This window comes from Apteryx rowi, unplaced genomic scaffold, assembly GCF_003343035.1.
Source record: "Apteryx rowi isolate R43461 unplaced genomic scaffold, aptRow1 scaffold_523, whole genome shotgun sequence".
NCBI lineage: Eukaryota > Metazoa > Chordata > Aves > Apterygiformes > Apterygidae > Apteryx > Apteryx rowi.
In genome coordinates, this window is record NW_020450787.1 from 141,955 (window position 1) to 165,599 (window position 23,645).

Consider the following 23,645-nt stretch of genomic DNA (forward strand, 5'->3'; position numbering starts at 1 on the left):
CTTACAAATGGGACTGGATGGTCATGTTACAATGATTTAAAATAAATGAAACAAAAAAACTTGGCAAGTAATTACATATGTTTTGACAAAAAAGATTATGTTCATTTTAAGATCAAATGCTRCTCTGTCACGTGTTTTCCCTAAAGTGAGGAACACTGTCAAATACATCTGTAATATACATTCAACTGCTGGGGTTTTTTTTAAACTCCCAATTATGTTTGTTTATATTTCCCAACTAATTCTAGAGGGTTTTTTTGAAAATGATGATTAACTATCCTCCTTGAATTAATGAAAGGATGTTGAAATGCTCCATGTAGTTTTCTCTATTTCCTTCCTTGTCCATATGCAGAACTAGTAGTGTGATTCAACAGGAGGTCCATGCATAGGTGATTTGCGGAAACTGGCACTACATGGCATTGTTCTGGGCACAGTGATCTTTTCTTTTTCTTTTTCCTGCATTCACTAAATAATAACAAAGAGCTAAACATCAAGTCAGACTGATACTGAAGAAGGAGAGTAAACTTTTACTGTCCCTCATTTTTTATAGCTGAGAAGTGTTCTTTTTAGAGTAAAATAAGTCTTAAGCCAAGTCATTTTGGATACCTAAAACTACCTGACAGTGTTCTTTTAAAGTAGCACCAGTTTGAGTTTGTCTGACCTGAGAAGCTTAAGACAAATTTAACTTTGACCTGTTTGCTTATTTCCCTTTCGATAMTTTTTGCATTGTGATTACCTTTATGGGCAGAAAATAAAATGATACATTATCTTACACTGTTACAGCACCATTAGAATGTTGTCATGTAAATCTTGGTTTTTGGTTTCTTGCTATTATTTTAAGCCTGTAGTTACCTGTTTTTGCCATCAGCAGGCATTGATATGATTTGATGAGGATGCACCCTAAATTCCTAAAAAGAAGACTTATGGTTTCTTCTTTTTACTACTAGTTTGTTTTAAGCAGACTGGACAGCAATCTCCTTTAACCTTCTCAGGTGCTTCGCAGTCAGCTGGTGGGCATGATTCTACAAAACAGGTAATCTGACCAACCTATGTCAGAAAAAAAGTAACAAAAATGTAACATATTTAGCTGTAGTTTCAAAACAAGAAACATGTTTTTCACACTATTGAAGAATATATTCTCATTCTCTCTAAGATCTTGGCTACTAAGATAAATTCCACATAGTTTATTTTGGTATAAACTGATATTTAGAATTGTCTTTGTATGATACCTTCTTTAATGGAGCAACATAACATTTTACCTAACATTCAGCCATGAAACTCCAGGATCCCAAGTACCCAGACATTTCTTTCCGATAACTACATTTTTAAAAATTTCACAGTGATAAAAGAAAAAGGAAATCTTAGCACTAAACTAGAGGAGCTTTTACTGATTTTAATGCTTTTTATAGACCTTTTCAAAAAGTCTCTGGAAAAAATAAAGGCATGTAAAGGCTGGATTCTTCAACACTGGGATATTATCAGTTTTTGTAGCAAACAACTGATGATCCATAAAAAGGAATTAGAAACTATTACCCAGAAATTTGCAGCACAAAACTGGAAACTCCGTTTTTGAAGCAGAACCTAATATATTTTATATCCCAGAAATGGATTTCACCATACTTACTTTGCATTCACACACAGTGCAAGGGTCTGTTTTCCACGTTTCATTGCTGGAATATGATTTACCCTTTTCATCAGTGCAATCAGTTTTACTGAGGCGTGATTCAAGTTTTTTTATCTGAAAACATTAATAAAAAGTTAATCACTGAACCAAAGAAAAGTTTTTATTTGTGTAAGGCATTTTTTTTTGCTGTGCTATGCAATCCATGATAAATACTGCTCTTGGTTTTTCCTTCTGATTACTTAGTTTTTCAAAAGACTAGAAACAGTTAATACATACGGAAACAGCATTTGCAAAAGAAAACTAACAAGGTWTTTTTTTCCTGCCATTGCAACACACATCTAGGGCATACAAAGATGAGCAAACTGTACCTGACGTGAATGGAAAGACAAATCTAAACTTACCAACATGTCTAAATGAAAAGGAGGTAAAATAAAAGATCATCTGTATTTTCTCCCTAATCATGAAAAAGGTTTATATCTTTAGTTTAGCTTGCTGGTTGTGTGCTTCTTGGTAACACTAATTAGATTGACACATTTTTAAACAATCCCTACATCTTTTCTGCATTCAAAAAAATATAAAACCAACTGGAATGTAACAAGTCTTAATTTGGCCTACCATAGTGTTTCTACTATCAAAATGGGAAAACTGCTGATGAGTGCAATGATTAAATAATGCCAGCAAAAATGGAGTCAAGCTACTATACAAATAAATATATGATTCATGTCTATAAATTAAATAGTGAAGTTGCTCTGAAGGAACTTAAGTGTTCTAGGGAAAAATTTTGTCCTACTTTGTATTTATCTGCCCTGTATGGTATACATTTTTAAAATGAAATTCCACTATGGCTGAGTTACTCTGAATAAAGAGGCTTTCTATGCCACATCATAAAAGTCTTCTTTAAACAATCTGAATCTTAACTACATTTACAGCTGTAGTCTGGCATATTAGTACTTATTAACTTTACATTTTAATCACAGTTTTACTTAGAGAAATTCTATGCATTTCAGATCTTAAAATCCACATAAACATAAAGAAAAAAAAAATACTATCTCCACAGAAAAATTCACACAAAAAGACTAATTACATGTTTAGAACGGTTACATAAGGCTTCAAGTTCAAAGTCAAGAAGATCTAGAAATTGTAGGGTGTTTAAGTATGATTTCAAAAGCATATAGAAATGAAGAATGACAACACATTATGCTTTGTGTACTATTTTGTTTGAAATGGTGTTTTTTGGCTGCAGTGGATGTCTAAATATTAAGAACATCAGTGGAGTGATATTATGAAAACATTGTATATTAAATCTACAATTAGAAACTATCCATTACAGCACTTTACCTGGTTTCTGAGGCTTGAAATAGTTTTTTGCATTTCCAAAACAAACTCTTTGAAGTCATTCACTATGGGCATGTTTCTGTTTTCATCAGATGCTGACGTGGCATTAAGAAAATATTTAGTCCGTTTCACAGAACTACAACAAATGAACACCAAATCAGGATATTCATCTAACACATTTTTATCTGCCTAGATATTTTAGAACACTTAGCAAGAATGTAAAAGAAGAGCAACAAATGTATGAATCACGACAGGACACCAGACCCACCAGTGCTGATCACAGGCTCAGGCCAGGTAAGTTATGGATTACTGTTATGTCACTAGTGCCAGGAAATTTCTTCCAGTGAGAAGAATAATATATGTATTTTGCTCAGGGGAAACACAAAATTGCCAGCAGTGATATTCTAAAGCAACACCCTAAAGTCACTGTGAATGAACCAATGAATCTCTTGAGCTTTTAAACACAAAAGCAGACAAAAGTAAAAAGTGTTACTTGTTAACATATTTCGCCGTCAACTTTACAGTTTCTTCCTCTAAATATTCATCAGCAAAACATATATTTAAAGAAAACCATCTTTAAAAAGGAAAACATTTTTTCACAAATAAATGAGAAAAAATACTTCTACATATGGACAGACACCTGTGTCCAATTCAATTCATGTTTGAAATCAATACAGATTACAGTACACATAATACTCTAGAGTCTTTTGTCTACTACACTGCCCAGTTGATCTCTGATAGAGATCTACAAGACTAAATTGTATTAACCAGTTCAATCTGTTGGCGGAAAAACATATAAGCCTATCATAGGAATTGCCCATAAAAGATCATTTTATTTGGTAAGACTTAAAAAAAGCATGCATTCAAAAACAGGGATAACACTAATTATTAAGTGTTTATCATTAAGATCTTTAAATCTATAAATTCATGTCACCAAGCATTCCTATTTATTAGTATGTCTTCTTCAGGGCTAAGTGATACCCAAAGAATGAACTGGCATAGAAGTACTCTCTCCCAAAATAGAACTCATGATTTACAATCTTTCTGCATAAATTAAAGCAGCACTAATTGGCAGGTGTTCAAGCTACTTAGTTTCACACACTTTCTCTAAGCCACACAACATGCCAAAATTCAAGTAAACCAGCTGTTACTGTGTAACAAATAGTTTAATTTTCCCCACCTGCTCTAGTTATTGAAAATAAGAAAAAAAAGAAACGGAAAGAACTCTTCTAACCAAGAATGCAACTTAAATACAAAATTGAGCATGAAAATTGAATGTTTGATGAATGATGTTGCAATAGCTTTAGCTATTATGCAAATAATACAGTTCACTTGCAATGACAAATGAAACATCCTTATTTAAGGTTCCTTGAAAGGAACCTTTCTTTTTCTGCTGTCTATAATGGAGCTTAGATTTAGCCGTTGCCTTTTCTTATTTAAAATTAGAGGATATACGTCTTATCCCAAACATCTAAAGGCTCTATTACTTAAGGACAGTTTCCAGCTCTCAATGAATTGAAATATAATGTTGGTTTATCTTTGGTGTTACAACATTCATTAGTATTTAAAATTGCTGAAATAAATTCACTGATATACCTATTTATCTAGCTAGCTGCTTTCCTTGCCTGGAGTAGGTAGACTCTGGCTGAATGTAAACCAGTGTTCTTCTCAACACACCAAATACATAAGAAGTAATAATAATTTTATTTGCTAAAAGAACGCATGATACATGGAGAGAGGGATAATTCAAAAGGGTGTCAAATTTGATCATCATGAAGGATCTTCAGTTTAATTTTTTCCTAAGCGTCACAAAAACTGTTTGGTCTGAGCAGAACCTATTTTTTCCACTAATTCATACATAAGTTTTGATTCCCCAGAACTGGTAGGGACTTCACGCAGTTTTTTATTTGTGATTGACATTGTGATTTACCTCCCTGCTAGAATATTTTGAGGATTAAGGATTTATAAACGACATTCTCTGTTGCATTACTGTCCTCCATTCCTGCTTGGAGTATTTTGGTACTAGAAGCAATCTGTATCACTATCAAATGGTACAAATACCCTACTGCTGTAATCAACACTTGGCTCCCTCTTATTTCTACATGAGGGCCTGGCAGCTCTGAGGAGAAAAGGAAATAATTTCTCAACATAGTTTGGATACTGCAGGCACAGCAGGACTGTGGGATTCCTAATCCCCACAATTAAGCTTCATTACAGACTTTTCTCCTGAAAAACACAGGAAGAACTGAAGTACTGTACTGTGTCACACACAAAAAGGTCTTACAAAAATTTGAGCTTGAAAAAATGTGATTTTTACTGTTAGTGGATATGAGGAAGTGTCAGAATGAAATACCTCAATCATAAATTTGAAAAGATAGAGACTAGAAAAATAGTAGTGTGCATTTACAAAGAAGTCATTCAGCTTCATTCTAATTTGAAAAGAAATACTTTTTATACTTCTTAAAAGAAAAAAAAAAGAGGAAAAAAAACTCACCTTACTGTTTTAGACATTTTCATTTTCTTTAAAGGCTTGTCCTCCTGAAAGCTGTAATCAAGAGAACGTCTTCCCCGAAAGTGATATGAAAATGCATTAAACTGTCCTCTAGTTCTACAGTCTGAAATTAGAGAAGAAATTACACTTTACCAACTAAACTATAAATCAGCAGTTACAATATTAATATGGTTTTACAAATATCTTTTGTATTGACAAAGGCGGTTCACACATTCAATCTGATCCCCTCTGGAATCAGTTTGACAGCAGCTGAATGTGTCTCAGAGATACAGCATTTAAGCCAGCTGGATGCAGAGAATTTGATTATTCACAGACCAGATCTTCACGGTGAAACAAAGGAATAAAGATTATTTTCCCAAGTATATCAGTACTATTTTAACTGCTCTTTTCACTTCTAAAATTTCCACACTCTTATTTCTCTGGCTTTTAATTACTGTCTTCTTTTGAAATTAAGTGTTATATATGGAGGAACACGATATTATTATTAAAAAAAAAAAACAACAGCAGGTTGCTTCCTTATCTATTCCAGGTAATATTATTTGTTATACTTGGCATTTGGAGGAGAATCTTTAATTAAATCCTGAAGAATCTTTGCAGACAGCACAGTTACTGGCTGACCAGCTCCATTTCCAAAATTTAGGGATTCGGAAGCTATCACCAGTCACTTATATCCTGAGACACTTTCCCGTGTTGAGAGGACGTCTCAAACCTGAGAATAATCATGACAAAACTCCTCTCCTAAGATTCCCAAGAGGATGTCTTCACAGAATGAAGCAAGTCTTTCTTTCAGTTTGCTTTGTTTAGCTTTCCAAAAATCATTAGCATTTGGAAGGAGTCCCATTTAAGAAAGCAAAGAAAAACAAAACAAAACTGGAAACAGCACTTCGGAGAGAAAACAATTGGAAAATACAATTTTTCTCATTTTTGTTCACAGAAGTTTAAAAAAGAAAAAATTATAACGGACCAAGCTGCAGCAGAAACCAACAGTGTGTTCAACCATTAGAAGCAGAGAAACTGCTGAGAAAATGGAAGGCAAAGTTAAATACAGAATCCCACGGACATAGCCCAGTTAAGTCCGGTATTAGCAAAATGAGTCACAAAAGCAACTAACTAGAGGAAGATGTCATTTTCCCTAATGTTTCTCTTAACTTGCAACAGAACAAATTTATTTTGAAAGACAAGAACATTTTAGAAAGCACTATTTTGTAATTCAGCAGTATTTAGATCTAATACCTAAGGTATTAACAAAAATTACTGCACAACTTTAAAGTCAAGAAAAGAACTGAGGAACTTGAGAAACAAATGTAAAGGTTCTTGTCTCATATAAATGAAACTGAAATAGTACCATCGATTGCTCTGTGATTATATAAAAATACATATCTTAGACTTTTTATTTATATTGGACATTTATTTAAAAAAGACTATTATCATTTTCCTATTAGGAAGAAATTTAGTTTGTCCACAGATTAATATTAATTAAAGTATTACTGATAAAAAAAAARAGTRKTGATTAATTTTCAATTCTGGGAATAAAAAGTATCTACAGATCACTATCGGAGACAATTTATCCACACAATTCTCCTTCCCTTTTCTTTCCTTGCAGCTTGTCCTCTTCTTGAGCAAATTTATTACCTTCCTCCTATAACAACAGCACCACCAAAGAACTAACACTATATTTACTGCCAACATATTGTTCGGTCTTCTCGTGTGTTCTGCTGTTTCTCACACAAGTGTCTTGTTGCCTGTTTAAAAGCTGAGCTCTTTCAGACAGGAACAGACTGCTGCATCTGTATGCTGCTTGGCACGGAGGCATTTATGATCACCCTTAGATACCTCTATATTTAATATGATGAGAACATCCTCATAGATGAGCTCAGGAAGTGTGGGCTAGATGAGTGGACAGTGAGGTGGATAGATGAGCTCAGGAAGTGTGGGCTAGATGAGTGGACAGTGAGGTGGATTGAGAACTGGCTGAATGGCAGAGCTCAGAGGGTTGTGATCAGCGGTGCAGAGTCTAGTTGGAGGCCTGTAGCTAGCGGTGTCCCCCAGGGGTCAGTCCTGGGTCCAGTCTTGTTCAACTTCTTCATCAGTGACCTGGATGAAGGGACAGAGTGCACCCTCAGCAAGTTTGCTGACGATACAAAACTGGGAGGAGTGGCCGATACGCCAGAGGGCTGTGCTRCCATTCAGAGAGACCTGGACAGGCTGGAGAGGTGGGCGGAGAGGAACCTCATGAAGTTCAACAAAGGGAAGTGCAGGGTCCTGCGCCTAGGGAGGACTAACCCCCTGCACCAGTACAGGTTGGGGGTTGACCTGCTGGAAAGCAGCTCTGCKGAGAAGGACCTGGGAGTGCTGSTGGACACCAAGTTAAGCATGAGGCAGCAATGTGCCCTTGTGGCCAAGAAGGCCAATGGTATCCTGGGGTGCATCAGGAAGAGTGTTGCCAGCAGGTCGAGGGAGGTGATTCTCCCCCTCTACTCAGCCCTGGGGAGGCCACATCTGGAGTACTGCGTCCAGTTCTGGGCTCCCCCGTACAAGAGGGATGTGGCACTACTGGAGCAAGTCCAGCGAAGGGCTACAAAGGTGATTAGGGGACTGGAACATCTCTCTTATGGGGAAAGACTGAGAGAGCTGGGCCTGTTTAGCTTGGAGAAGAGAAGRCTGAGAGGAGATCTTATCAATGTATACAAATATCTTCAGGAAGGGTGTCAAGAGGATGGAGCCAGACTCTTTTCAGTGGTGCCCAGTGACAGGACGCGAGGCAACGGGCACAAACTGAAACACAGACAATTCCATCTGAACATGAGGAAAAACTTTTTCACTGTGAGGGTGACAGAGCACTGGCACAGGTTGCCCCGAGAGGTGGTGGAGTCTCCTTCTCTGGAGATATTCAAAAGCTGCCTGGACGCAATCCTGTGCAACGTGCTCTAGGTGACCCTGCTTGAGCAGGGGGGTTGGACTAGATGATCTGCAGAGGTCCCTTCCAACCTCAGCAATTCTGTGATTCTGTGAATAGGGATCACACTCTAAAGGGTCACAGGAGAAAGTAGTAGTTTTGGCCACAGGAATTTATTCTTAAAGCAATCTGTTGTTTAAAGTTTTGCTAAATTACACAGAAATTATAATTTCTGTTGGAAGCAATTGCTGTATTCTGCTGCCTTCTGCTATCCCCCTTTGTTTAATACCTGCTGAAGGACATCTAGCATACTGAAGATTTTTTGGTGTACAATAACATAATTGGCCTTTTTTTTAATTTATTTTTTATTCCTAGGCTGGTGTTGGGAATCAAAGCATTGAAATCCTAGGAAGGTTTATCACCTTAGACTTAGGTAAATATGAGAAACATATGTTCAGTGGCACCTCCAAGTATACAGACCTGACGTTTCTCTAGTTTTAGAGACTCAGAAGTGTTAATTAGCCAGATGTACAATTCTTGTTCTTGGTTTCAGTTTCAGATACTAGGAAGAGGACTGTTGCTGCTGAGAGGTGCAGGATAGCATGCTCAAGCAGTAATAAGGCCTAAAACAAAAAAGGTTTTCTTCTTTAAAATGGAGACTACCTTAGTAGAACTGAAAAATGACTAAAATCAGCCCAATTTTCTTCTTTTTTTCAATCTACTTAAACTTTCCCCAAATTAGCTATAACCAGTCCAATTCATTTTTTGCACAAAAGCTGAATGTTTAAGAATAACCTAGTATTTCTTTTTCTATTTTCTTCCTGAAGCTAGGTATTGCTACACTGCAGATGTCAGAATAATTCATTTGTATATTGTAATCATGTTCACATCTTCAGAAAGTCCTCTCTTTTCCAAAAGGTTTTAAAAATGCACCTACAAAGTAAACTGAATAGAGAAACCTAACATTCAGAGGTATTGAGCACTCATATATGAGGTATATGGCACGACACGAGGTAAAAGATGTCATTCTGATATTTTGAAGAGTTCCTAGTGAACAATTTTCTTTATCACAAAAGTTCTTGCAGTCTTATACCGAGATTGTTGTTAACATTTTAAAATTATGTGTAAGGTGTTCCACAGCATTCAGTACTTAGCTCAGTGTTATTTAGTATTTTCAATGAAGATATGAGAAGAGCATAATAAAATATAATACTAGAAGTAAAAGCCAGACAAATTATAATTTAGAATAAAGCACAATTGGAATAATTAAAAGAAATAGTGGATGCCTTTCTGAAAGCAGTGCTTAAATCAAAGAGATTAATGTGGTCAATACAGAAGTAATGTATAGAAATATATGACATAATTGTTGGCCTGGTCTTAAAATACAGATATTCATAAATGTAAGTCTATCCTACTGGAAGACTAYGCATAAATGCACTCAGATGAAGTATGTGTCTTAATTCTTCTAATGTAATTCAGTGGGATTTAAGTATGTTTAATCATAATTTGCATAAGAACAATATCTGGTACAGCAGATGTATCAAAGCTAACTGACAAACAGTTAAGCCAGGCCTTCTTCCTAAATCTGTTTATGCTTATGAAGATGACTGGTGTCTCATTTGAATCACTTCCTACTGGGTCATTGTTTGACACAAAACAACAGATTAAATATATTTTTGGTTTTGATTTATAAAAAGAAATTGTGTGAAACTTTTAAAGACATGACGGAAAACATTTCAAATTTAGATGTTTGGAGTAAAATTACGGCTCCATTTGAGTCAACCTGTTCACACCTTTGAAGGAGGAAAGCTTTATCATTTCTGTGTTTTAGGTTCAGAACTGAGACACAAAGCTAGTAACGGTAGTCATGGCAGGCTACACTGAGTACTTAAACAATTCTTTTGCACTAGAGAGCCTGAAAAAATCATCAAAAGTTGCTTGTTTGGAAAATGTGAAGTTTGGATGCTCTTTGCTCAAATCATACACGCTGCAGTAATTCCTCACTGTTGCTGACAAAAGAAGAAAGGTAGAAAGTCAAGAAAGCCAGAAGAAAATCCTGTGTACCTCAGGGGAACACATGAGTTTTTCCCCCTCACCATAAACAAGTAATTCTGTTACATGATTTGTTAACTAAAATCTAAAGGTAATCTGGTATCGTTATTATAAAAAGGAATAATGCTTTGCTTTTTTAAAAAAAATAAATATTGGCTTTACTCAAGAAATCTAAGAAGTAGCTTTTTGTAACTAAGAAGTAATTCTGTTTTTCATGTGGAAAAGTATTTTGACTTGAACAAAACAGGAAGGATAACAAAAACAGATGTATTTTTTTAACGAAGCTAAAACAGCTGAACACATGTGTCACTTATTAAACATATATAAAGTGCAATGATATAGTATTGATACTTACCTTCTAAATTTTAACTTAGTGCAGTCTAGGAGAATTTTAATCATACAATCATGAGAAGTACTTTAATTGTGGAGAAGGAATATGTTTTAAATGTTTCTCTTCTAAATATAAAAATACATGAAAACAACAAATAAACAAACATAGTTTATTTTCCTTAAAGTAACTGATGTTCTTTAAGGTATACTCTGTATGTACTCCACTTCATGGTAAGTCCTCAGTGCCAGAGAAAGAAACTACTTTTTAAACTGACTTGCCTAACCTTGGATTCCCATAGACACACCATCTCTCCCACTCATCCACACAAGAAAGAAGTTCAAGCCATTCATATTTCAATTACTTCATTGACCTCTGCACAGACTTCAAAAGAGTTGAGAAGAAGGGAATACAGATAGGCAATTTCTTAAAGCACCTTAGTTATTTACTTCTTTTGCCTGGTAGTTGTCTAATGGTATTGAATTCAGTACTCCTCTCTGCTAGTAACACTCTTGAATGAAAATACATGCTAAATTGTTGAATGGCTCAATACTCTAAAGACCTTCCAAGCATAACATCTGCTCTAGAAGGCTCAGTGATAACATAACATTTAGAGAATCAACACAATTTCACAGAATAGCTTTACAGTTTTTACAAACTGATGGAACTAATGCATTTGTGAAACTGCCAACCAAGTTGCATGAGTTGTGGCAAAGTGAACTTATCCTGAACTGGTAGAATATGACTAATTTATTTACAGTAGAACACTTGAAAAGTGATAATTGATTTTCTCTTAATGCTTCTGGCACATGTTAGAGTTATTCTGAAGAGATTCTGAAAGATTTTGTCTTGTGTAAATAAAATGACAATACTTTAACCATAAATAGAGTGTTTATAAGCTGTTATCATTGATCTGGAGAGGAAAAAACTGGTAAAGGTATTTTTTAAAAAATCTGAATAACTTAAAAAAATGGTAAATATTATAGCAAGACCTGAATGAAATGATATGTGGGAAAAATTATGCAAGATTTCATTAAAAGCTAAGTATTCATTTCTCCCAGTATCCAGTATTCATTYCTCCCAGTATAACCACCATTTTGAACCAAGTCTTCCAAGGAAGAAGTTTGTTATCCAGTGATTTATTATTCAAAGAGTTGTTTACTGGACAAGACAATACAGAACTTAAACATGTCACCTTTAATTGGTAGAAATAACTTTTTAATCCTTTTAGTATTTTAGATACAGCTTGGCACAAAAATTTTAAATGTGTCAACATCGAAAATAGTTTGCAAATGCAGCAAGAAAATGAGCCTAAATTTTTTATGGGGGATAAACTACTACTGATAAAGTTTTTTGAGAAATGATTATTCTGTGTCATTTAAGTAGCATGATTATCTACTGCTGATCACTGCAGTAGACAGGATACTAGGCTAAATGAATTTTAGTCTTACCAACTATGGCAGTTTTTATTTTATATATAACCACAGAATTATGTCCACACAAATTTGAATGCATTGTTCCCTTGAATAAAAAGCAATAATTTTACTGACAGCCAGCACATAGGCCCAAACCTGAACTTATTTATGTGTAGAGAAGGTTCCTCTGGGTCAGGAATTTTGAGTCTGATGACAGTGAAGATCAGTGCCCTCACTTTGGTTTAGTTACTAGAATTAGCATAAAAAGAGGCCTTCTGCACACATCATTTGGATCTTGCTGTCACAACATGAAATATAGCTGTGACATCTCAGTTGGATATATTTTTTGTTTGTTTCAGTAATGATGTCAACAAAACCCTATGGACACCAGATGCCAACTCCAGCAAGACAATGAAAATACACAATATATTGTGACAGGAGGCCTCTATTGTGACTTAAGAGTTCAGTTCTAAAAGAATGATTTATTTTCCTTTAACATGCCCTGTGGAAGATATGTCATTTGATAGAGTGAAACTGAGCTCTCAATAATTCTGCCTGCTTGGAACAGGTCCTTAGAGATTTTTCTTTAATAACTCTGGAACCCAAGTGGGTGAACAGTTAGTGAATCATATGGCTACCACTACTTTAATGCATAAAATCTCCATTAATCAAATTATTATGTCTGTAAGGTCTCTAAGATAAATTTTTCCTCTATGGAGGAGAGATGACAGAAGTTTCAAAGGAAGAATTCTAGATTTGTAAAATGATGTCTCTGTCATGAAATGCAAATATTTTTTAATATTTAAAATATTAATCAATATATGACAAATAGGCAGCTTTTAGATCAGATTTCTATACATAGACACAAAAATCATAAGGCAGGTAGATACATTTGAGAATCAAAAAACATTCTTCCAAAATGGATTTGGAAGAAACTTTGCCCTTTTAGAGTGAAGAATAATGTTGTTTGTATGACTGCTCAAGCTACATAAATATGAACCACTTCCTACTAGAATGACAAGAATGAACTCCCAAGAATTTTAACATAGGAATATTCTCTAACACACAGACTCTGTCATCAGTTTTAAAGCTAAATAATGCAACATGTTTGAATAGTAAATCTCTATCTGCTTTTTTCATTTCTAAGGATACCTAAGTTTGCTCTCATTGTAAAACCATACCAGTTAGAAAAATTCTTCATTATTAACTATATCTATACTAGGCTGAAGGGACTTCTTCTATCAGTTCATGCCTTAAATACTGAGATATATCACCAAAGGAGGACTCTCTCTGTGACCAAGGACAGTTATATCTTATCAAGACAGTTATAAAGACACAAGTAAAAGAGTGTGACTTCTTTTTCAGAACTACAATCCACTTTGGTTCTTTATTCATGCACTTTTTTTCATAGAATATTGACTAGCCTATTCAGCTAGTCAGGAGAACCCAGGAAAACCAACAGTAGAAGAGATGAAGAATATCTCATATCCAGATATCTTCCATCAACATTTTCACAAGCTATAGTATTGAATGATAGGTTCTTATTAAGTAAATTCTAAGATTTTAATAATGATCAACTGACAGTACCATTATCCTCTCTGATAAGGGCACGTTATTTACAGTCAACAATTCACCTGACTGCAATGTCTAGATCATCAAAGTTCTGCAGAGAAGTTCCTGAAATTCCTGATTACACTTTTTCAGCCATGAAGATGATGCCCATGCTTCATCAAGAGAAGATGATAATACTAATGCCAAGAAGAACTCAAAAGGAAGATGTCATTTGCCCCTGAAGTATGTTGTTGTTGATGCTACTCCATATCATGGAATTCATCCAACCTTTATGACCCACAAGCTTCTCTTAAGAAGGGATCTTCTAACTATGTTAAAGACGCTGTGAAGTCTGATATGCTGATGGCTAAACAGAGGCCATGCACAAAGTCTGTATGGGAAGTGAGTTAGAGGCCAAGATATTGGCTGCAAAGCATCATCGGTTTCTCAGTGTCTTTTGCTTCTTGCGTGCTATCTAAACCCTGTTTCTCAAGAAAAAAGTCTGTTCTGAAGAAAAAAAAAATCCCACTGTTCTAACTTTTGAAGGAGATGACAATGAACATGAATATTTATCCACAAAAGGAAGACAACAGAAAAGCAGTTATCTGCACCTTCTCAGTGCTCAAATCTATGCTATGTTTAGAATATGTCTATTTAATATAACATATGGCATGATCATTAATTAAACAACAATCGCGGTAACTGTTTTACATCTTGACCTCTTATTAATAAACAAGGGACATTATTCTACCTCTCTCTTCTATAGCTTTGCAATGAATGAAGATAAAATGGTTATCTCAAAAGCTGGCAAGGTTCAACGTCACAGCTAACCAGCAATGATACAGAAACTAACCCTTGGTACAATGGCAGATGAATAGACAGCTCCTCAAAGAAGACACTTCAGTAAATGAGAATTGTCCTCGCCATTTTCTTCTATTGGGAAGTTAAAAAGTAATGTTCTATGCTCCAAATTTGAATTTGTAACCATGAAAAACATAGTTAAATATCTTATTAAAATAATATAAATATACAACAAATAAAGCATTCATAAATGCACYCAAATCTGCCTGTATACAGACCTTCACAGCAATCTTGCCACATCCTGAGGTCCAATTTAGGAGTATCCTCACAGCTACTATATCCATTTGGGAATTCAGCCACCTTAAAGACATCACGTTGTACCCTGGTTATGTTGTCACCATTGTCGCACAAAACTCTGGCAAGAGATGTCTGCTTGATCTGAGTGAGCTGAGCAGGAGTGAACACACCTGGGTTCTCATACCATAACCTGTAATCTCACAGAAAAGACAAGTTCTTAGACAGATTAGCTAGTGAAAAAACAGTAACAATTATATGGGTAGTTCTCCAGAGATCTTACAATGCTGTATTCATTCTTTGCACCCCATTCTCAGAGAACTTCATATTGTAACTCAGGGAGTGATTCAGAGGCCTCAACATAAGTGTTTGATGTCACTTCAGACACTCCCACTGCCTCCAGCTGCCATTCTAAAAGGGACTGAGTCTTCCTCAGATGCTTTGACATCTCTCCTGGCCCTATCTGGATGTCTTGGGTACCTTGGGACATCTAAAACTAGACACTTAGCACTAGACCACCAAGTTTAGGAAATTGAATTGCATTCTTAAGGTCCCTTAAGGTAAAGCCTTAAATTACCATACATGTCTTTCTCCAGAAAACTTTCCAACCTCCTGATAGAATTGCTGAGGAGATTAGAAGAACAGCTAGTCTACACCAATTTTATTATTAAGATAACTGAGATTGTTAAATTTACTATAGTTTTTTTTGGTTAAATCTATTTTAATATCTACACTAATCAATAGACTTCTTATTACACGCTTGGTAAATTTCAATTCAAGTAGGAAATGCTGTGTTTTTGGAATAGTATATTTTACTTTTCATACGTAAAAAGTAAAAAGCCTGTTATCAAAACAAAATTTAAATAATACATTACTACAAAAAACAAGCCAGCCCTTGTATAATAAAACATTTTAAGTGATTGTCCAGGATTTGAAAACATTTTATGCTATTCTAACATAGAGGAATTGCTTATTGCAATATTGTTTATATATCACAAAAATGTAAAGTTATATTGCAAAACTAGTAGGTTTTGGTCTATTTCAACCAAAAGTAAGTAGGATGCTCTTTAAACTTAATGAAAAAAACAATAATAATTTTATACTAAACCTTGAAGAATGGTCAACAAATTTGATCTTACCTATCTATTGCATCATTTTCATGCATACATTGGACAGTGGATAATATAATCCCAAGCACTGGCACCAGAAAAACAGATTTTGGAATTTTGAACTATGTATTTCCATCCTCACAAGAAGTTAGGCTCACTTTAAACATCACTCATTTTCCCTGAACGGACACATTTGTTTTGAATGGTGTTGACAGCTTTGATCCTCTGTCCATTGTAAAGGTTTTTCAAAGTGAGAGTTGCTTTCATTATGTCTAATAATATTTTACTATTTGCTGACATGTCGCTTCAAAACATCTGTATATTTTTGACAGCAGAATCCCATTTCCTAAATATTCAATGTTTTCATACATCTCCTAAATGTTGTTTCAGGAAAAAAAAAAAGTAGGTACTTGTTGTCACCATCTAACTACTCATACTTCTCCTTTTACTCCCTCTACTTCAAAGCAGATGAACTGTACAGTTTTATGTTTCACAGCTTAATTTTTAAACAGATTTTATGCAAGAAAATTATTTTACAAAGAAACATACAATAAGACTTTAATACTGACTACGGAAACAAAAAAGCTTTTATACTATCTTACATAGCAATTTTATAACTTATGTAAAGTAAATAATATTAGATAAACTGAATGAAATCTAATTGCCTAATTCTTCCTCTACTTTTTTTTTTTTTACTAGAATGGGACTAATCAGCATCAGTCTTTTATCCTCATGTTACACAAAAACTGGGATTTTAGTTCATAAAATTACATAAAATGAGGRAAATGTTAATTTTCAGACTTCTGAATGAATAGAGAGTGCTGAAATTAATCAAAGGAGTTCTGGGTGCTGTGACAATAACAATAAGCATTTTCTTATTCCAGGTACTATTGAAATGGAGAATGAGAAGTTACTCATAACTTGCATGCAAAGTAATTTAAGATCATTTATCGAATTTGGTTCCCTGGTATACATTTTCTGCTTTTAATGCACTTTTTATGCACAGACCATTTGTGCAGAAATATGTATTGAGGTCATATACAGAGATTAATACTTTGCCAACCCATGCTTCGTAGTACAGATGGTGGAAAAGTCCCAACCACAATTCCTTTGCCAACAAAATAATTTAGTCTCTACAGTGGAAGAGAAAAAAGGAAGAAGATCATAGAATCCAAGTAAACTACACATCTCAARGAGATTCTTTAAAGCTCAGTTCTTTAAATACCTTTTCTTTCCCCTTCAAATGACTATGTATATGCATTCCTGTAGTTGGAAGGGATTAGTCTCTCCTAACTTCACATGTAAAAAAAGTAACTTAAAAATCTAAGCTAGTCATCCTAGCTTCTTTTTGCTAGCCGTGGAGACACATTTCCACTAGGTGAATTGCTTTATCGCTCTTCACCTCACTGTTCTTTCCAACAAACCACAATAAATGTCAGTAAACCCACTACATCCTTGATAGCTTTTTCCATAACTGCAATATCCAGCCTGAATTGAAATAATCCTACTTGGATAAGGACATTTGGTCATTTTTTTTTAATATAAGCCTATGGATTTGGTATGTATGTCCTGGATATATTAAGGAGCTGAGAAAATAAATAGCATCTTGGAGCAAACTTTGAAAGTCTCCAGATCGGCATGCTCTACCACCACTTCTAATGCTACAAGAGCTGAGTAAGCAAACCTATAACTTCAAAAGTAAGTGCATCAAGTGACAGTGACAAAATCCACCAGAACTTTATTTTGCTAGGTTAAATATTTTTCATTGATTGGAATGGAAAATTTTATAGTCATAGGGGAATATAGTTGGAGCCTTCTGTCATTTTTTTAAATGAACAAGGAGTTCTGACACATCTGCTAGGTAAAGCAGCTACTTCCTAATATGATGAGGACACCGAGTCACTGACTGACAAGATTAGCCAGCACGTCAGAACAGCCTGACACTGGCCGAGTACTGTGAGGACATTTATTTCCTCTTTTTACAAAGATGAATCAAAGACAAGACTATACTCATTACAGGAACTATGATACTTCCAAATGACCAAATTAACAAGACTTTATTGCTCTATTCAGTCTCATTGGATAAACATTTCTCTGACGAGATTTGGCTGCTTGGTACTAGTTTGATAGGAGATAACTGATAGTTAGATAACTAACTATTGGATAAGAGATAACTGGTGCTCGGGACATCTATTCAAGTGCTCAGAAGTTCCTTTTTTAACTTTATTTTCAGTGGAGTCTCTAAAGTGATTTATGACTGCAAAATGAAGCATGCCCATAGGTATCCAAATTGCAGACTTCCTTGGAGCTTTTATCCAGCTCCCTCAGAAAGACCAATATAGTGCCAACAGAGACAGCTGGTCAACAGTCCAATCTTGCACACCTCAACCTTTATCCACTGTAAATGAAATACAAATGAAAGTGAATGAGGAATATCCACTTTGCAAAAAAGTAGAGCTGGTGGTGAACTGACTTGAATAAGTAGTAAAAGAAAACTCATGAATTTCTAGCTCCCAGTGCCATGCTTAATCAGCATGTGTTGACTGTGGTGCTTTATGGAGCTTAGCACAGCATATACACCATAAAAAGTAACATATTTTAAAAATAATCACAACCTTTTACATAGTTTTAAACCATCACTCTTAATCTTTTCAAAGCTATATGAAAATCATAAATGAAAGTGAAAAATTAGGTTTGATTTTGAAACAAGACATTGTAACTTATTAAGCAGCCTCTATTTAAAATTACTTCTGTTTTTCATGGTATTTCAGTTTACCTGTCTCCATCCCTAATACGCCTAAACTGTGTGCTTAACAAACACATCAAAGTTGGCCCCAGGCGACTTCCTGGAACCAAGTCTTCTACCATTAGAGCGGGAAATAGATCTATGTTCAGTGGTGAGCCATACAACCTGTAAGAAGAAAAAGACAAATATTTAGTTTTAAATGATATATATTTACAAAATAACGAGGATATGGTAAAACTAAGTGCAAGAGATTTGAATAACTCACAGTATAAATGACAGTGACACTACTACATCTTTTGTGGATAACCTATGGGGTATATGCAAGAAACCCTGCAATGTGGACTGTGTATCTAAGCAGCACCACAGGAGGTCTACAACTTTACCTCACAATTCCCTTTCTTCCAGTAGCTCTCTCTTTTGATTTCTTACATGTTTCCTTTTCAATAGCTTCTCTTTCGTGCTCCTCTGTACACTTTTTCTTTTACCCTAGCTGAGCCTCCTTCTCTGCATTTGATTTTGTATAGATTATCTAGAGATGGCAGTRAGCTGAAGTCTTATTTTCAAACACTGATACTTTTAAAGAAGGACAGATTATTTGTGGTGAAAGCTGCACACACAAAAAACACAGTGAACCAAGTTCAGCTATATTCCTGCTACTTTTATTGAGTGTATGCAATGGATGAAACTGAAATTATAAATACTTGCATGGGATTGGCAATAAATACATCCTTATACTAAAATAATATTCATATTTAATAATATTTATAAAAACAGATATTTCAAATTAATACTTTCATGAACATAGTCTGTGTTAACTTCATGTTGTTCATAGAGATCTAGAAGTGGAGAAATGAACTGCCTATGGGAATTTTCCACATCTGTTTCCTGATATCAACAGAAATTTCTTTAAAAATGACTTTACCCCTTTCCTAACAAATATTTTCTTCTAGATAAGACATTTAATTACTAATTTAACATGCACAGGTAGATAATTGTTTTTCTTCACCTTAGGCTCACCTGCTAAGTTTCTCCCTGATTTCAGGATTCTTAATTTCATTTTTCAGATCTTCAAAAGTCTGAGCTGAAGAAAGATTACAGTAAACTCTAAAATCATGGTAGGGAGGAATTCCATGATCTCTGCCTCTCTGAATATTCATAGCTGCCAGATCTAAAGCCACAGTATGTGCCATCGAGAAGAGTCTTTCTGTTAATTCTGTATTGAGTAATTGTGATGGGACACGCATCTTACCAGCAACACCAAACAATCCCCTTAGAAGTGGATCAATGCCTCCTTCATTTACAATCCGAAATGGAGAGAAGAATGCCTTATGAAGAGGTAGAGGGCCTTGTGGAATAGGTTCAAAATTTTCATCCAGCCGATACAGAAAAGGATTAATGAGTGTGTGACCAAACCTAAAAGCGGCAGTTGCAAACTCATTAGTTATGCCAGAATTAACACTGGGATCATAACCTTTATATTCTCCAAGCATCTTCATGCCTACCTCTCCAAAGATCTTAGGTAGCCAGTGACTAAATGTTATGTGTTGCATTTCTGCACCAACAATTTTACGTGTTTCATGATATATTGTGTCACCATCCCAGTGTGGATTGAGTTTCAGTAACTCTGTGGCAATTCTGTTGTGTTCTCTAAACCACAGTGTATGGATACTGGTAAGACCCAACTGTTCATTAGAACGCTGATCACCAGCTAAAAAGCAAGGAATTGGACTCTCATTCTCATCTCTCATACACTCTGTTGGTGGACCAGTAGCAAATGGAAGAAGAGGCTTGCCAGATCTCTGTACAATGCCCTGTCTAAGAAGACCCCTTTGACTTGCCAAGTCTCTGATTTCTAGTGCTTCGTGGTCTGAACTGCCATACACATTGGATGCATCAATATATGAAGTAAGCTGGTTGATTTGTTCTCGTGGGTACACAGAATTCATTAGAAGAGATGTCATGCCACTTCCACAAACTGGGCTGGAGCGTACAAAAAACATGCAGCGTGCACCATTTCTAACTCTGGGATCATTTGGCGGTATCATGATTGAAAAGCATGGAGGATCATTTGTACAAACTGAACTGCAGTGTTGACCATCGGAAAATCTGGCCTCGCTTAGTGCAGCAACTGTGAGGTCAAGGTCATGGTCAAGAAACTGACCCCACTGCATCAGCATGTGAGTATATTGATCATCAGGAGTTATTGTTTCAGTTCCAATCAGAGTAGTTGAAACCAACCGAGGCATTGGGAGTGCATATCCATTGGAGAGTCTCTTGGGTTCAATTCCACGAGGTAAATTAAATCCATTTTCATAGACTGATTTTAACAGACGTTCAAAGGCTGTCAGAGAAGCACCCCACATTGGATGCTGCAGATTGTTGCAAGTTCCATCATGTGTCCTGTACTTCTGGTGAAAGCACATATCTGAGCAATTGTTCACTCGTCGATGAGCTGTACAGCCTGAGAGATTAGCTATCAGGTTCAAGTACTGTGGGGATACAAGGTCATTATAATGATAACCTGAAACCAAAAGAGAGAAAATCAAAGACACAGTTACTAAATATATTACTATTCTGTTTTGTTTTATTACAGTGAAAGTTGCAGAATTGTAAGAAAAAAAAAAAAACAAAAAAAAGTCAAAGAAAATCACCACAGGCAATTTAGGAGTCATCTCTAGGCCAAGTGGTGTGGAGTAATTCATGCATTACTCAGGATAGTCCAGTCTAAAGCAAACTAGTGTCTGCATAACACTCCACACAGGTTTCCTCTGGGATTCATACTGCTCACCTCTAGGACAAAGACATACTTAGCACTTTCTTGCAGTTTTTTCTCAGTTCAGAGGGATCCAATAATATATACTGTAACTCATTAGAGTGGTGTTTTTATAGTTTCAAACTGAGGGTAGGTGTTTCATGATCTCTGCAGTGGTATGACAGCATGTGGAAGGACTGAAGACTATAAAGGCCTGCTGGTACAGTGTTGGATGACTATGAACAGTAAAAGGAACCCAGTCAGGCTGGGCCTTGTCTACAATGTCTATTAGGGTGATTCTTAAAGTGAATTTTCCTTAGAAATGCACCTGGGCTTAATTTCAGAAAAAAAAATAATTGATTTAGGCTGATCTACATTATCAAGTAGTGTGCAGCAATAGAAATGTGTCTGTAGAGTGATAGCTTTTGTGCTGAGAAACAGACATGCATACTGTATGTATTGTATGATAGCAGCAGATTTACTTCAAAAAGCTCTACACAGGTCTCATGAACTGAACGCGGTCCTGGACCATATTTTTCACTTTAAAAGAATCCACATTCTTTGAGAACACATGACAACTCAAACCAAAGCACAGTAAGTGGGGACAACAGGGAGATTCATTTCTAGTGGGCCCTGCTGACCCAAAATGTAGACATGCCTTGACTTAATTAATGAACATATACAGTGTGGATGAGCCAGGTACCAGGATCCAGGAGAAGAACCCAGGGGCTAGAATATTTGACAATGTAGACACAGCTTTTAGCTAACTAGGAACCATCATGCCATGGTTCTTGATCTGGAAAGCTTGCAGGCAGAAGTACAATTGAATGAGCAGAAGGGAAAAAGGAAATGGGTGAGTGTATAGTGGTATTGTGTTTACACGGGCTCATGGGGTTCCCACCTTGATGGTAACCACTCAAGAAAACAAACTGAATGCAATATTGCAWGAGGTGGGTGCAAACTAGCTTCACACAGTCAGTAAATACTCCTTTCAATCCTGAGGTCATTTATGGCATGCCCTATCTATATTCAATACATAAATACGCCCTAGATACACTGCTGCACTTTATCAATTGTTACAATCCACGGCAATTTCAAACAAGCCAGCTGAAGCCCTCTCTTTGTCTTTGCCTTGAACTGGACTGGAAATGCTCATAGCTGAGCACCTTAACTCAGCTGGGAAAGGATAAAGAACAGCTTAGCAACAATATGTGTTCAGCAGGGGGACTAGAATCATGCTCTGCTCCTTCCACCATGCTGTTCTGTGTTTACTCAGTTTCTGATAAATATGTACTCTGGAACGGTTTACAAGTGGAAACAAAAATATTAGAGACCTAGTGCTTGCTTTGTGCAAAACTAACCTGTTCTTGTAGACATACACATATTATTTTATGGAATACTCCAGACTGCGAAATAGAACACCAAAMCAGAGAGCGAAACCAATAAGTGCCACTGGGTAATGTGGCACAATACACTCTTTGGGGATATTGTTGATATTATAGAATAATATGTTCATTACTAGGGCAGTTTAATTCTAAAACTACACTCAGGAAAACATGTCTCCTTTTCAGTAACACCCTTTTTAAGTGATCTTCATTTACCATGAAATTTTCTTCTTATGATTGATATTCATGTAGTCTTTAGATGTCTGCTGTGGTTACCCTGGTTTCCACCCACACTTCTGAAATGAAGTTGTGAGCAAAACTCAGCTGTGAAACTTTTGGATGGAATGGCCTTCATTATCAACTTAAAAGAAAAGGCTCAGCTTCTCCGCTCAGAAAAAGTTCATGTGGGATGAGACCTCTCAGCTACAGATTATATTTGATGGCTTTCTGATCAGAGTGAAGGTTGTTATAAACATCAGGTCTCAGACCCTCAATTACTGCATGCATTGTAGGCACTAACTCTGGCTCTGCTTTCTAAAATGCCGGCCTCCAAGAATTCCTAATACTAGAAGCTGGCTAGCTCAATTCACATAATATTAACTATATTTTTTCAAACTGCAAGGAAGATGTTCATAGGCTCATAGAAATATTGATTAAAAGGGACCTCTCACCTAAACACAAGTCAGCTGTATGTTTGTCTAGCAGTCTCAAAAAACTCCAAAGATTAAGGCTCCACAACCTTTCTGGCTAAGTTGTTCCAGTGCTGCATAGGCTCCTAGTGAGAAAGTGTTTCCTAGCATCCAACATGAACCTCCCAAGCAGCAATTTACTGCCATTCACCTTGTTAT

General features: G+C 35.8%; 1 protein-coding gene across 1 annotated transcript in view; it reads right to left on the reverse strand.

Moving 5' to 3' along the window:
• Positions 1–732: 732 nt before the first annotated feature.
• The window catches only part of PXDN (peroxidasin), a 60,629-nt gene continuing 37,716 nt past the window's right edge, over positions 733–23,645 (reverse strand). The window contains exons 17-23 of the mRNA XM_026080501.1: positions 19,678–21,181; positions 18,691–18,825; positions 14,790–14,998; positions 5,451–5,571; positions 2,960–3,092; positions 1,622–1,735; positions 733–1,044 (exon numbers count right to left, since the gene is read on the reverse strand). Of these exons, the coding sequence (XP_025936286.1) occupies positions 919–1,044; positions 1,622–1,735; positions 2,960–3,092; positions 5,451–5,571; positions 14,790–14,998; positions 18,691–18,825; positions 19,678–21,181 (2,342 nt within the window). The 3' untranslated portion in view covers positions 733–918. The remainder of the gene's footprint in view (positions 1,045–1,621; positions 1,736–2,959; positions 3,093–5,450; positions 5,572–14,789; positions 14,999–18,690; positions 18,826–19,677; positions 21,182–23,645) is intronic.